The following is a 14,878-nucleotide window of genomic DNA, read 5'->3' on the forward strand; positions in this document are numbered from 1 at the left end:
TCATGATGGTCCCATACCTGCAGTGTGCAGACCCAGTGTGGTTATATTAATTATACGTACGTGTTTTATAGTCACTAACCCAGTGTGGTTATGTTTGTTATACATATGTATTTTATAGTCACTAACACAGTGTGGTTATGTGTGTTATATGTATGTGTTTTATAGTCACTAACCCAGTGTGGTTATGTTAGTTATGCGTACTGTAATGATCGCCCCTTGATGACGTAAATTGTGGTTGCCCTACGCGCGCGCGGGACTTTTCTCTCTTCTGTTCATACTGCGTAAATGGTGACTGCTCTTCCTTACTTAATAGTTGCTACTACAGACCCCGCCTAACCGTCCATTTTATAGTGACCTTCAGTATAATAATAAACTACGGACAGTGGTTCTCCATTTGTTTCGTGTCATAATATTTGTTAATCCCGTAAACAACCGTGAGAAATCCACCAAATCCTTACAGTACGTATTTCAAAGACACAAATTCAGTGTGGTTATATTCGTTATATGTACGTATTTTATAGTCATGAAACCAGCATGAGGGATATGTTTTTGAAAAGGTGAAACTCATTCAGTTCTACTCTTGTATACTTGGACCAAGTCTAGTATTACACCACAGACACAGGATTAGTTATTCTGTATCTAGTCAGTGCTTTCATGGCTTAAAGCTTCACCAACATATAATTTCACCATTTAATTACTTCATTAAAACACAAATGTACATGCAAACGTACCTGTGAGTGCATCAGTGACTGTGAGGTGAACAGGAACCTGTACATCTCCAACAGAGCACCAGTACCAGCCAGCATCACTCTTCTTCAGTCCAGTCATCACCACATTGAAGGATCTTATCCCTTCCCTGATCCACACTGTTGAATTCTGGGATGTGTAAGTCCTCCCCACTGTGTAGCAGCTCCAGTCTGTAGATCTGCACCACTGCTTCTGTTTATTCTGATATGCAGCACTGTAGAGACACTGGACACTGACGCTGCTCCCCTCCTCTCCACTCACTCTGCTCCCCAACACAGACACCGCAGGAGCTGAACAAACACATATAAATACAGCAGTGTAAACATGTCCTCCATCATAAGAAACATCTGATAGAAGCCTTACAAACAGTCAGCAAGTCTATATCTAATACAGAGATATTTCTTACCTTCACTAACTGTCAGATACAAATAATCTCTATCATCTGGTTCATATTCATCACCCATTTCAGCAGCACACCAGTAGAATCCAGAGTGATCGGTGTTCAGTCTGTTCAGTTCCACAGTAAACATATTGTGGGTTGGATGATCAATAACTGATGTGCGTCCATGTGTGTTTGCATAAGCTACTATGGTGCAAGAGGACCAAAAGTATCCATGACACCAGAATTTGTTGTTTGATTTATAGGATTCATCATGAAAACATGGAATAGTGACAGAATCTCCACTTTTTACAGCAACGTGCTTCAGCGTCCTCATACACTCTACTGCAGATGTACACATACACACACACACACACAAACAAACAGATCACTGTCTGTATCTCAGTACTACACAGGTAGGATTTAGATTAGATTAGATTAGATTGAACTTTATTAATCCCAGAGGGAAAGTCAGTTATTGCAGCAGCACAGTTACAAAGAGAGCAAGAACAATATAAAAGTATCAGAAGTAATGAATATATGATATAGATAGGTTAAATAGAATAAAAAATATAAAATATAACAGTATGAAAGTAATAGATGTCTAAATTACACGAGATTGATGTGCAAGGTAGTGGCATGAGTATTATGCCGTAATAGTGCAGTAAGTACAAGTGTTTTAACTAAGCGCATTGACTGAGCTCACTGAGTGACTGAGTTTCCATGTGTGTTTGTATTGGCTACTATTCTGCAAGAGGACCAAAAAGTGTCCCTGACACCAGAATTTGTTGTTTGATTTATAGGATTCATCATAAAAACATGGAATAGTGACAGAATCTCCACTTTTTACAGCAACGTGCTTCAGCGTCCTCATGCACTCTTCTACAGACACACACACACACACACACACACACACACACACACACACACACACACACACACACACTTTGCTTTACAAAGGTCACTGTCTGTATCTCGGTATATAAACATGTAGGATTTATGGCCAATGTTAAAGTGAAGATCAGTTCAGAGATGTCTGGAGCCGCACTGCACTCTGAAATAGGTCAGCTAATAAAGGACCAGTTACAGCCATGAAACTGAAGACCACACAGGTGGTTTATAGGAAGTGAACCAGTGCTGATTTTACCTGAGATACAGAGGAGAAACACAAAGAGAACGACAGAATCCATGAGAGAGTAACAGCACATGAAAGACTTCCTGCAGGGCCAAATGACACACACTTCCTGGATGGGGGGAGAGACACTTGGTCTGTGTCGTGCTTGCTTGTCTCACATTTTTACATCTCTCTCTTCTGCTTATTCATTAATGAAGACACTAAAAGCAAAGTGATTAAAGACAATAAAGAACTACCTGAAAAGTACCTGACAACCCACCACACTTGCAACTGGAGGTAGCAATGCCTCACTTTTCTTTCTGTTCACATGTACTGCAAATGCTAAAGCACGTTTATGATATGCTGCTCAAAATAAGTTGAATTTGGAATTAAAATTTGGCATGCAAAATTTTCACAATCATTGTGCAGTACAACAAATCGGTGTGATATTTTGGAGTTTTTTTTACTGAGAAAACTGTTGCACCCAGAGGTGATAGAGCAACACATAGCAACACCTTTTATAGTCGCTATGGCTGTGTGAGGAATATGTTTTGCCTCTTACACACACATGCACACACACATTACTTGTCTGCTGTCCGGTCACTGTGGGTTGTGGTTTCTAGATTCTCAGACGGTGTCACTGCAGAACACAGTAGAACAAAGAAAAACACACATGTGATACTGTGGTGTGCAAACAAAATGTCTAAAACTTCATGAGGTTCTAAATGTCATGAAATGTTTTCTCATTGTGAGCAAATCAAATATTGTTTACAGTGAGTCCCCACTTAACGACGGGTCTGGTTAACGATGGACCAGAGTTACGATCGAGGAGCAGTGGCAGCACAGTGGGGTGTTGTGGAGTGTTGTGTATGATAAGCTGAGGCAGCACAGCCTCCACCGCAGCCCATCTCGGCAACGCGATCGCTCTTTCTCATGCTGTATGCACGCACGAGAACATTGTTAGTTTTTTTCTATACTGTATTTACGATCAAAGCGTATCTAAATATAGGGTCACGCTTAACGACAAAAATTGCTTCACGACGGACTTTTCCGTCTCTAACCCCGTTGTTAAGCGGGGACTCACTATATTAAACTGTTGACAGTAACACCAAATACAGAATTCTGTCTGTGCTCCTGTAGTCATAGTTATGAACCTGAAAAAATGAACACAAATGTGTTTTTATTGTACTTTATACATGATTATCAGTGTTTGTTGTACATGAAGTAGTCTCTAAGAGGCTCGTGGTCTGTCAGGTGCCACTCACAGTATGAGAAAGGAACACCTGTATATTTGACTATTGCTGAGTGGTTGATCTGATACCAGGTTTTTTTCCACTGTTGTCAGATTTAAAATAAGTAATCTGATTTAAAAGTTATGAAAGGGCCTTTGAAACCCATTCTGGCATCAGTGAGAACATTTTCAGTAATTACAGTGGTTGTTATGTCTGATCTCCACTGAGGTGGACATTCCAGGTTCAAAATGTAAAAGTCCTCACCAAGATTTTGCTTCTTGGATTGTGTTGATTCCACTAATTGTACCTGGCTTGCACTAATTAGAAATTCCAGCAAGCTAGAGTAAAATCCTGGGAAGGAGTTTTACTTTCTGAACCTGGAGTGTCCACCTCTGGTTCTTCATACTGAGAATGCTGCATTCAGGACTCCACCACATGACATGTGATGGTGACGGAGGGGGATGTGACTGCGGTGAGATTTTTCATTCTCCACCAATAACAAACACAGTGGTGAGCAAAACACAAGAAAATAAGACTCTGGAAACATGCATTATCCTACTGGATGTAAAAACTGAAAACATTACTGTCCCATAACCCAGAAATTTGAGAAGATCATTCTCTATTGGTTTGAGAATGTTTCATGGTCTGTCCAGGGTGTCTAGACCCAGAAATGGGCTACAGGAGTGAAAACAGGAACTTTAATACAATGCAATACAATAATGTACAACTTAATACAAGGGGATATAGCGGAATTATCTAAATGCAGTTAGACCTGGAATGAACAGCTGAAAGCGGTTGAAGATTCATTTCTTGGTACAAACTTTGTACAAAAGATTTCATCACAATTTAAGAAGCCAACAGAATAGAACACAATCTTATGGCCACAAGATTATCGCCAATCTTAGGCCACAACCGTACATCAGTGGTTCAGTTGCGTAAAATGCAGAACTCCACATCTCTGAAACATAAAAAAACCATCAATGAATCACAATGGGCCAAACTGCTGAGACATCCACAACACATCACTTCCTGTGAATCTCATCTTGAGTCAAAAAATAAATTCAGCCCTATCTAAGTTCGATTATCTTTGTTCAAGTTTGTTTTTCTACATTTTTATACATTTTAAAGCCAGGTGTGTGAGCTGTAACATTGAGTAGCGGCCGAAGCAACTTCTTTGCTCCTGTCTGCGTCATTAGAAAAGTTACTTCCACAGGACTCCATGTAAAAGTGAACAAAAATAACTGTTTATTACAGGATGATGAAAAACAAAGGCAAAACTTTCAAAACTATGATAGAAAAATGTACAGTAACATTATACCCTAACGCAAACATGGTAAGAAAACTGTGTTGCTACGAGCATCCTATGCAGCTCACTCTACTAATGTCTAAACATGTCCCGACACATTCCCGTTTTCCTTAAAGGGACAGTACACTTATTAACACGTTAAGCAGCAATACATATATTTACATATAAAACTTATTATTAATGTTTTGGCTCCTACACCAGGGACAAGGCAACAGGAGGAATTGGGATGGAACACACACTCAGATGAAGCACTTGGATATCTGACACTCACGTTCCCTCAACAGCTATGAAGCTAAAACAGTTTTTTAATAAAGAGTCAGAGTTTTGCAAAGAGTCAGATATCCAATACAATTACAAAGCTTAGACCATAATGTTTAATTAGACAGAAGTCAGCATAGCCTGGAGAAACAAAGTTTTGCTTCTTAAAAACCTGATGCATTCTCTTCAGCAAGATCTCACATAATAATAATTTGGGTTTGTTGCACTCACATGGGTTTGGTATTGTCAGACATTCCAGTGTCTCTCGCGTTACAACCTAAAGAATCATGGGAATATGAATATTATGTTTTGCTTTAACCCCCTCAGAACTCAGAACATAGCAGAACCATATCTGTTCCTGCACTGTTTCTATCAGGGATATTGAGTAATTTCAGTCATTACATAAATGCCTCATATAATAATAATATAATAATAATAAGTTAAACTTATATAGTGCCTTTACAAATCCCAAGGTCGCTTTACAAATACAAAGCAAATTAAACAGAGGTCGAAGTAGGTGCAGGGGAAAAATGAAGGGAAAAAAGATGAGTTTTCAATAAAGTTTTAAACTGAGGGAGAGAAGAAGTAGAGTGAAGAGAGGAGGGGAGAGAGTTCCAGAGCAAAGGGGCCGCGACACTAAAGGACCGACCACCCATAGAGCTGAGCCTGAACCTAGGGAGCACCAAAAGGCCTGCTTCCGAAGACCTAAGGTTACGAGAAGGCTTATAGGGTTTTATGAGATCGAGTAAGTATTTAGGAGCCAGGCCATGAAGTGCCTTGAATGTGAGGAGTAGAACTTTGTAGTATATACGTGAGGTAATGGGCAGCCAATGAAGTCTCTTAAGAACAGGAGTAATGTGCTCAGATTTTTTAGTGTAAGTGAGAATCCGAGCTGCAGAATTCTGCACTATTTGTAGTAGTCTAAGTGACTTAGCAGGGAGTCCATATAGCAGTGAATTACAGTAGTCTAGGCGGGAGGTGACAAAAGCATGTATCAGAGATTCAGCTGCAGTAGTGGGTAATAGAGGACAAATACGTGAAATATTACGAAGGTGAAAGAATGCCGACCTAAACAGGGACTTGATGTGTGGTTCTAAAGACAAATAAGGGTCAAAGAGAAAACCTAGGTTTCGGACAGTGACTGATGGAGTAATTGGAATATCATTTACCGTGAGAGCAGGATTTTTGAAAGAGTTAACCATGGACTTGGATCCAGTGATTATAAACTCAGTTTTGTGTGCATTTAACGAAAGAAAATTCGCCCTAAGCCAGGAGTTCAGGTCAATAAGACATCGATTTAACTGGGGTGGAGGAAAAGGTGCTGTTGGTTTGAAGCTGAGGTAGATCTGTGTGTCATCAGCGTAGCAATGAAATTGTAACTTATAACTACGAAAAATATAACCAAGGGGGAGAATATAAATTATAAAAAGGAGGGGACCAAGGACGGAACCCTGAGGGACACCATGCTTAATGGGTACTGTATCAGACGTGTGGTTCCCCATTGAAATAAACTGAAGCCTGCCAGTCAGATACGAGTGGAACCAAGATAGTGCGGTTCCAGAGAGACCAATCTCAGTGAGCCTAGTCAAGAGAACATTATGATTCACTGTGTCAAAGGCAGCAGTAAAGTCAAGAAGCAACAAAACAGAGACACAGCCTTTATCAGCAGAAAGGAGAAGGTCATTTAGGACACAGAGAAGAGCAGTCTCGGTGCTGTGGTGCTTACGAAAACCAGATTGAAATTTTTCAAATAATTCATTACAGTTCAAGAAATCAAGCAGCTGGGAAGCAACGACCTTTTCTAGAACTTTTGTAATGAATGGGAGATTTGAAATCGGCCTGTAATTGCTCAAGATAGTTGTGTCTAAGTCAGGCTTCTTGATAATAGGTGAAACAGCTGCTGTTTTCAAAGACACAGGAACATAGCCAGAAGTGAGTGACAGATTAACCAAGTTGCATATTGGTTCAGAAAGGATAGAAGCACAGCGTTGAAGGAGATGAGTAGGAATAGGGTCTAGCCGAGAGGATGAAGTCTTAGAATTAGCTATAATATTGAGAATAGAAGTTGAGTCAGTCAGAGAGAAATTTGAGAAAGAATGTGACAGAGATAGAGAGAAAACGATAGGCCCATGACAGTCCAAAGGGGTATTTGACAATTCTTGATAGATGGTTGACACCTTGTCACCGTAGAATTTCAGAAAGGCATTGCATAGATCAGTTGAGGCAGTATTTGATATTAATGGGGGGCGCAGGAGCTTATTTACCACTGAAAACAGAAGCTTGGGATTCTGACCAGCGGCACTGAATACGTCAATATCATATGATGCACGAGCATTATTTAGGGCCTCTTTATATGAGGCCAGATGATCAGTGTAAGCTAGGTAGTGAATCTGCAGCCTAGATTTTTTTAAAAGCTGTTTTCATATTACAAAGAGCGGGAGTAAATCAAGGTGATCTATGGGTAGAAGGCACAGACCTAGTTTTCATCGGTGCCAAGGTGTCAAGACATGCACGTAGAGAACAATCATAGAATGATACAGCGTCATCAATGGATTGCATTGAGTTAAGATGGGCAAAATTAAATGTTTCCAGAGAAGCTGACAGAGAGAGAGAATCAATAGCCTTAACATTGCGATAAGTAAGTACAGTTTTTGAAATAGGTTTGGAAACAGGTCGAGAGAAGGAGGCTGGATAAGTCTGGCTTTTCCGGCCACGATGTATATACCGGGGTCGTCTACAGATGCCGATAGAGCAGCAGAGATTGTAAGTGTGTGTATCAAGCCGGCAGAAAGAACTCAGCCTTCGTAAGTCCTCACAGGAGTATGAGTATATAGGCAGGGCTTAATTTGAGCCGGATCCTGCCGGAACAGGATCCGGGAACTCTTTCATTTTGAAGGGTGCGTTCCGGGAACTGTCTGCCTCGATCCGGTAACTTTCAAGCCTACTAATTATAAGTTATGAAGAAATCTGTCTGCCTTGAACCAATTAATTGAACAAATAATTCTATAAAAGACATTTTAAAACACAAGATCCACATTCAGGCTTCCTAAATCACACAAGAGCTCTCCTTTTTAGCGATGCCTTTAGGCGTCTCCCCTATAAAGCTAGTTATACTTTCGCGAGTGACAGTAGCTCACGACTCCGCCCACCTCGCAAGAACATCCGCAAACGGCGGAACGATATGTGGTAGTATAAAGAAACCCCTCAAAAACAGGAGAAGGAACATTTACCTGACCAATTTTAATGTTGCTTTGTGTTTCAGATTTGAAAAGTGCTGGAATTTAGGCGAAAGTACTTGAAAATGCACTTAAAAACACTTATAAAACACACGCAAATCATTTAAAAGTAATTTATATATATGAATTGGCTTGTTATTTTGACATTTGTGCGCCTAAGCGTTGCATTTTGTGTGCGATCCGGTGACATTGTTGGCCTCAGTGACCCCTTGTCTCATGTCGCTGTTTGCGTTCCGGCATCGTTTGATTTACAAATTAAGCACTGTATATACTGAGAGTGGCTCAGAGTGCCAGTAGACTCCTTCATCACACGGTCAAAAAATAATAATCCAAGGGATGTTAAAAGTAGACACACTACGAGCCCACTTAGCCACCAACTTGACATTATAACACCAGAGAGCCAGTCGCAATCACTACGTTAGCCAAAGCAGAACCAAACACCAACCAGACACCCAAACAGCAGCCTACACTACGGATGGAAGCTGGTAGCCGATGGCAACAAGAATGAAAAATATTCACTCGTCTTATCAGAGCCACAGGGACGGTACATGCAGGCAGGCTCACAGCTAGCAACATTAGCCGGTGAATTGCCGGCTAACCAAAGGTTAGAGATGGTACCGTAGGGCAAGCAAAGCTATGGCAGTTCAGAACAGATGTCCAGAATAGACAAAATCAAGAGGAGTCCTATAGTAAAGCAGCCCGACAAAAAGAAAATCAAAATAGAAGAAGATCCAGCAAGAAGCGGCAGCAAACAAGCGCACAGCGTAACTCTCGACCGGAACCGGAAAAAGAAAAAAAGAATATAAGGAGAGCAGACAGGATTCAGTCATGTGTTCCTCAAGGAACATTCACTTCTCCTCCACCTGCGATATCACAGGAGTGATCCACAGCTTTATGATACCAAAACAACATCAAAAAACAACGTAAAGGGTGTGTATTCGGTAGATGAGCAAACATTCCTGACTGCAGCTAGACTGTAATGGAATGGTGTGTTTTAAAGACACACCAACAATGTTGTGGAATTCCTCTTTGATGTCTATAACTGGATTATGCCCAGGATGCACCACAAAACTGGGCACCAGTCATTTTAATGCCAGACATACTTTTCGGACAGACTGACAGTAGCTTTGCAGACAGATTCCGCATCTCCTACACTATAAAGAAAACTTCCACTTGTGACGGGCAGGGTGTGCGAACCAAAAGGAAGCGATCACGCCAAGTCTCAGGGAAAAAGGATGGTTTAATAGAAAGTGTGCAAACCTAAAACCCGTGCAATAGATCCAAATTAAGGATATAATGACCAGCGGTCAACTGGTACAAAGACAAGACATATATAGGCAAACAAACGACCCTCAGGTGAGACGGATCACGGGCTCCGCCCCCCTGAGGGACGCACATGACGTCACCAAACAACGACAACAACAGCCGCTGTGGACAGAGGCAGCCGGTAGGGGGCCGCCTCACCGTGACAGACCCCCCCACCAAGCCGCACTCCCCTCCACTGGGTGTGTGGCACACAGCGGCTGCACACAAAACACGAAGGGGCAGGAAGGCAGAGAAAGGCAGGAACACACCTCCTGCTGTCCGGGAGCTGGAACATAGAACACACAACATTAAACAGCTCACCTCCCCGGGCGGGACCCTGGACCGACCGGGCCGTTAACAACACAAAACCACGCCCCAGTCGGTCACAGGGCCCTCACGCCCTAACCGGCCCTCAGCCGGTGAGCTCCACAAGTGTGAGGACGAGGAGCTACAGCTCCCCTTGTCCCTCGTGTATGTGTGTGTGTGCAGGCTACCTCCCCGAGGCGTGGCTACTTCACCTCCTGGACCTACCTCCTCCCAGAGCTGACCCCTGCTTTCTGCTAGGGGTCACCCCAGCCTCCTGGGGAGCCAACCCCTCCTGGGGCCTCTCATCTCAAGGTGGACTCCTCCACCCAACCCAGGAGCGCCAGAGACCGAGGCCCGGAGCAGCTCCAAGGGCCTCCTGGTCACCCCGGGCAGGAGGGAGGATCTCCATCCCCAGCAGGAGCTTTTCAGACCGGAGCTCCATGGTCCCCAAACATCCGGGGGCCCCAGCCCTCTAGGGAGGGGCTCTTCACGACCGGGCTCCGGTCACCCCACAACACAAGGTGACTCCTGCCAGGTGGAGACCCCCACAAGGTCCAGGAACACCACAACACCGCCAAGGAGAAGCACCTGCACAGAAAACACACACAAAAACACAAACGCGCCCTACCCTATTCAGGGCCTCCCTCGGGAGCGACGCCCTCCGTGCCACACCCCATGGCACGGGACCACAGCCGCCCCCCCCCCAAACACACATTCAAGGGGAGGAGCATGCGTGGAATTACACGCAAACAATTGACAACACGCTAGGACAAAACATGCACACAAAGACTAGACAAACAGAACTTAGTGCGCAGACACTGAACGAACGGGACCGATACTTGCGTGCACTACACATAAACGACAGTGACGCGCCGCTCAGAGTCGCAGTCGCTCCCCACATAAAACACATGACACACGGGGAGCGAGGCAACAGTGACGAGCGGCGACCGCGTCACACACACAAAACACTTAACATATAACAAACGCGCACGCACACGTCCGTTCACCTGGACACACTAACACCACACAAGACGAAGAGCTTACCAGGGAGACTGCCCTGGTCCTCGCCGTGCCACAAACACAACACGAGCACGGCAGAGCTCTTCCAACAAACAAACAACAAACACAAAGAGTTTTTTTCCCAGGGCAGACAGCCCTGGTCCTCGCCGTGCCACAAACAACACAAAAGCACGGCGGAACTCTTCACAAAACACCACGCAGACAAACACTTACCACGAGACATGACCACGAACGAAGGAGAAAGAAAAAGAGACTCGCGGCTCCCGAAGGGTGGCTGGTCATTCTGTGACGGGCAGGGTGTGCAAACCAAAAGGAAGCGATCACGCCAAGTCTCAGGGAAAAAGGATGGTTTAATAGAAAGTGCAAACTTAAAACCCGTGCAATAGATCCAAATTAAGGATATAATGACCAGCGGTCAACTGGTACAAAGACAAGACATATATAGGCAAACAAACGATCCTCAGGTGAGACGGATCACGGGCTCCGCCCACCTGAGGGACGCACATGACATCACCAAACAACGACAACAACAGCCGCTGTGGACAGAGGCGGCCGGTAGGGGGCCGCCTCACCGTGACACCACTAGCAAAAAACGAAAAGCGATGTATAACAATCTGGAGAGAATTGAGGGCTGATCTGCGATGTGTAATATTTGAAATGTGATGCTTAATAATGTTATTGATGTAAGTAATGGATTGTGCTGAAAAACGATAACGTTCATTAAAAAATAATCCTCCAAATCCAAATGATCCTTGAGGAAAGGACACGTCATGATGACGTGTTTGTAACTCGGGTTCAGGTCCAAGTTAACCTGCCAGCGAGCAGGTTAGCTTCAGAGCATAAGTTGCTATAGTAACTGACTCAGGTTCTCTCTAAGATCGGTTTCTGGAACCTTGAGTTTCCGTGAATTCTGAGTTAACTTACCCGGTTTTATCGCTTAACCCGCTTCTTGGAATACCCCCCTGGTTTAGTCCTCTGCCTCTGGTTATTAGTTACATCTGTGTCTAGTTCCTCATTAGTCTTGTGAATATACATCCTGTGTTCCTTACTGGTCATTGTCCATATCTCTGTCTTACAGCCTCCGTGATATTTAGTTTGTGTTTTTGTAAGCCTGTTTGTTATGTTTTGTTCACTATGTCTGTATGTTATACATGTTGGCAAATTGACCCTGGACCATTCTAATGACTATGATAATGGACTTGCCCTTAATAAATTACATTCGTCTCAGTGAATCACTGTAATCACATCCTTGTAGCCTTTTCCTGTGTCCAAACTGCTCGTTGTAAATGGTATTTTCACATTCTGTGTTTTAGGAACAACTGTAGAATCAAGTGTGACATATAAATAGCAAATTGATGATGACACAGGAAGCTTTGTGCTACCTTGTCAAATGAGAAATGTGATGAAAGTTGTGTTTAAAATAAGTCAAGGAAAAAGTGAACATGGCTGTTGTAGCAAAAGTTATCGAATGTAACAGAAAAAAAATAATTTAACTTAATCAATTACAGCTCAATAATACTGATGGTACCTGGAGTGGTCTGTGTCATCATCTTTCTGATACTGGTTATCTTGTTAATAAGATTCTCCAACGGTGTCACTGCAGAACACCAACAGCAAATTAGAGTAAAACCCACATGTGATACTGAGGTGTGAGAAGCTTCATGAGGTCTTTAAAGCTCTGAGAGAAAGTGAAGTTTGAAAGATTTTTCCCATTTTAAGATCAGTATGTGTTGGTGTACAGGAGTGGTCTCTCTGATGCTGGTTCTCACTGCCAGGTGTCTCTGTCAGTATGAGGAAAGATTAAGCAGCTTGATGCATGAAATCTCATATCAACACAGTAGCATCAACACTGTGTGATTATGGTCACAACACATAATTCATTAAGACACAACGGAGCACACAAACATACCTGTGAGTGCATTAGTGACTGTGAGGTGAACAGGAACCTGTACATCTCCAACAGAGCACCAGTACCAGCCAGCATCACTCTTCTTCAGTCCAGTCATCACCACATTGAAGGATCTTATCCCTTCCCTGATCCACACTGCTGAATTCTGGGATGTGTCAGTCCTCCCCACTGTGTAGCAGCTCCAGTCTGTAGATCTGCACCACTGCTTCTGTTTATTCTGATATGCAGCACTGTAGAGACACTGGACACTGACGCTGCTCCCCTCCTCTCCACTCACTCTGCTCCCCAACACAGACACCGCAGGAGCTGAACAAACACATATAAATACAGCAGTGTAAACATGTCCTCCACCATAAGAAACATCTGATAGAAGCCTTACAAACAGTCAGCAAGTCTATATCTAATACAGAGAGATTTCTTACCTGCACTAACTGTCAGATACAAATAATCCTTATCATCCAGTACAGATTGATCTCCAATTTCAGCAGCACACCAGTACCATCCAGAGTGATCAGTGTTCAGTCTGTTCAGTTCCACAGTAAACATATTGTGGGTTGGATGATCAATAACTGATGTGCTTCCATGTGTGTTTCCATAAGCTACTATGGTGCAAGAGGACCAAAAATGTCCATGACACCAGAATTTGTTGTTTGATTTATAGGATTCATCATAAAAACATGGAATAGTGACAGAATCTCCACTTTTTACAGAAACGTGCTTCAGTGTCCTCATGTTCTCTGAGTCTGCACACACACACACACACACACACACACACACACAGACACACAGACACACAGCTTTACAAAGATCACTGTCTGTATCTCAGTACTGAGCAGGTAGGATGTATGTCCAATGTTAGAGTGAAAATCAGTTCAGAGATGTTTGTAGCCACACTGCACTCTGAAATATGTCAGCTAATAAAGGACCAGTTACACCCATGAAACTGAGACCACACAGGTGGTTCATAGGAGTGAACCAGCGCTGATCTTACCTGAGATACAGAGGAGAAACACAAAAAGAACTACAGAATCCATGAGAGAGTAACAGCACATGTAACAGTTCCTGCAGGTTACAAATGACAAACACACTTCCTGCATCAGACACTTGGTATCTTCCTGCATCAGACACATTAGATCCTCTCTTTTTTACACTATATATATATATATATATATATATATATATATATATATATATATATATATATATATATATATATATATATATAGCTGTGGCCTCTATAAATAGCTGTGGCCTCTATAAAGTGAGAGACCAACTACGCTTCCCCATAGTTTATATCTAGAGCAAAGGGGAGCACACATGCTTATATTGATCTTCAGAAAGGTGTGAATTGTGGCTTCACTACTGGATGGCTGAGCTCTCTTCAGAGTTTGAAGGAGTCTGGCATATTTTTCTATGCCAACATGTCTTATACTGAGTGTTATTAACAGTTAATAACTGTAATTGCTGAAAGACAATTTCGTTTATTGTCATTACACATAGAAATAGTTGGTCAGAACATAAAATCAGTTGGTTTGATTATTATATACGCTAAATGCTGATTATTTTTTTCCAGAAACACTTTCCATCTTTCTCAATGTGGTACCTGAAAAACTTACAAAATTATTGTAATAGTGGAGGTGGCTTTATAATCACTCTGCATTCAAACAAAACATAAAAGACAAAATACTCTGCATTTAGTTCTTGTCTGCTATAAAAAATATATATTTTAAGCATTTGGTAAATTATTGGTTGTTTATTGTATAAATCACTTTCAACATGGTAATAGCCGGACTTGCTTTTATCTATGAATTCATAATGCATGCATGTTTCAATCAGTACTGGAAGAACTGGGAGTATAAGTACAGGTTCAGCTCATCAGCCTTTCACAGCAGGTGTGTGTTACTCCTCTCTCCTCCTCTCAGTACTGGCCGTGTCATTCACTTCCTCTAATGTAGGAGATGACTCTTTAATGTGCACTATCACACCTCTTCTGTAATGTTTAACATCACCACGTGTGATGTGACAGATTAAATGCACAACAGTATAAGAAAGTGAAGAGATTGTGT

At 42.4% G+C, this 14,878-nt stretch overlaps 1 protein-coding gene across 1 annotated transcript; it reads right to left on the reverse strand.

Moving 5' to 3' along the window:
• On the reverse strand, positions 1-13,544 carry LOC143483334 (polymeric immunoglobulin receptor-like). Its single transcript, XM_076982177.1, has 4 exons — positions 13,235-13,544; positions 12,813-13,118; positions 732-1,037; positions 1-17 (listed from the first exon to the last, which is right to left on the reverse strand). Exons 1-4 carry the CDS (start codon positions 13,542-13,544, stop codon positions 1-3), a joined length of 939 nt encoding a protein of 312 aa, XP_076838292.1.
• Positions 13,545-14,878: the final 1,334 nt, after the last annotated feature.

The sequence above is a fragment of the Brachyhypopomus gauderio genome, chromosome 19, assembly GCF_052324685.1.
Source record: "Brachyhypopomus gauderio isolate BG-103 chromosome 19, BGAUD_0.2, whole genome shotgun sequence".
Classification (NCBI taxonomy): Eukaryota; Metazoa; Chordata; class Actinopteri; order Gymnotiformes; family Hypopomidae; genus Brachyhypopomus; species Brachyhypopomus gauderio.

What these genes read in the sequence shown, in the direction of transcription:
- LOC143483334 (XM_076982177.1), bottom strand. Translation starts at nt 13,544, where the DNA reads ATGAGGACACTGAAGCACGTTTCTGTAAAAAGTGGAGATTCTGTCACT. An exon ending in GTATCTGACAGTTAGTGCAG is followed by an intron (nt 13,119 to 13,234) that starts GTAAGAAATCTC and finishes GTGTTTGTTCAG; the next exon opens with CTCCTGCGGTGTCTGTGTTG. An exon ending in AGTCACTAATGCACTCACAG is followed by an intron (nt 1,038 to 12,812) that starts GTATGTTTGTGT and finishes GTGTTTGTTCAG; the next exon opens with CTCCTGCGGTGTCTGTGTTG.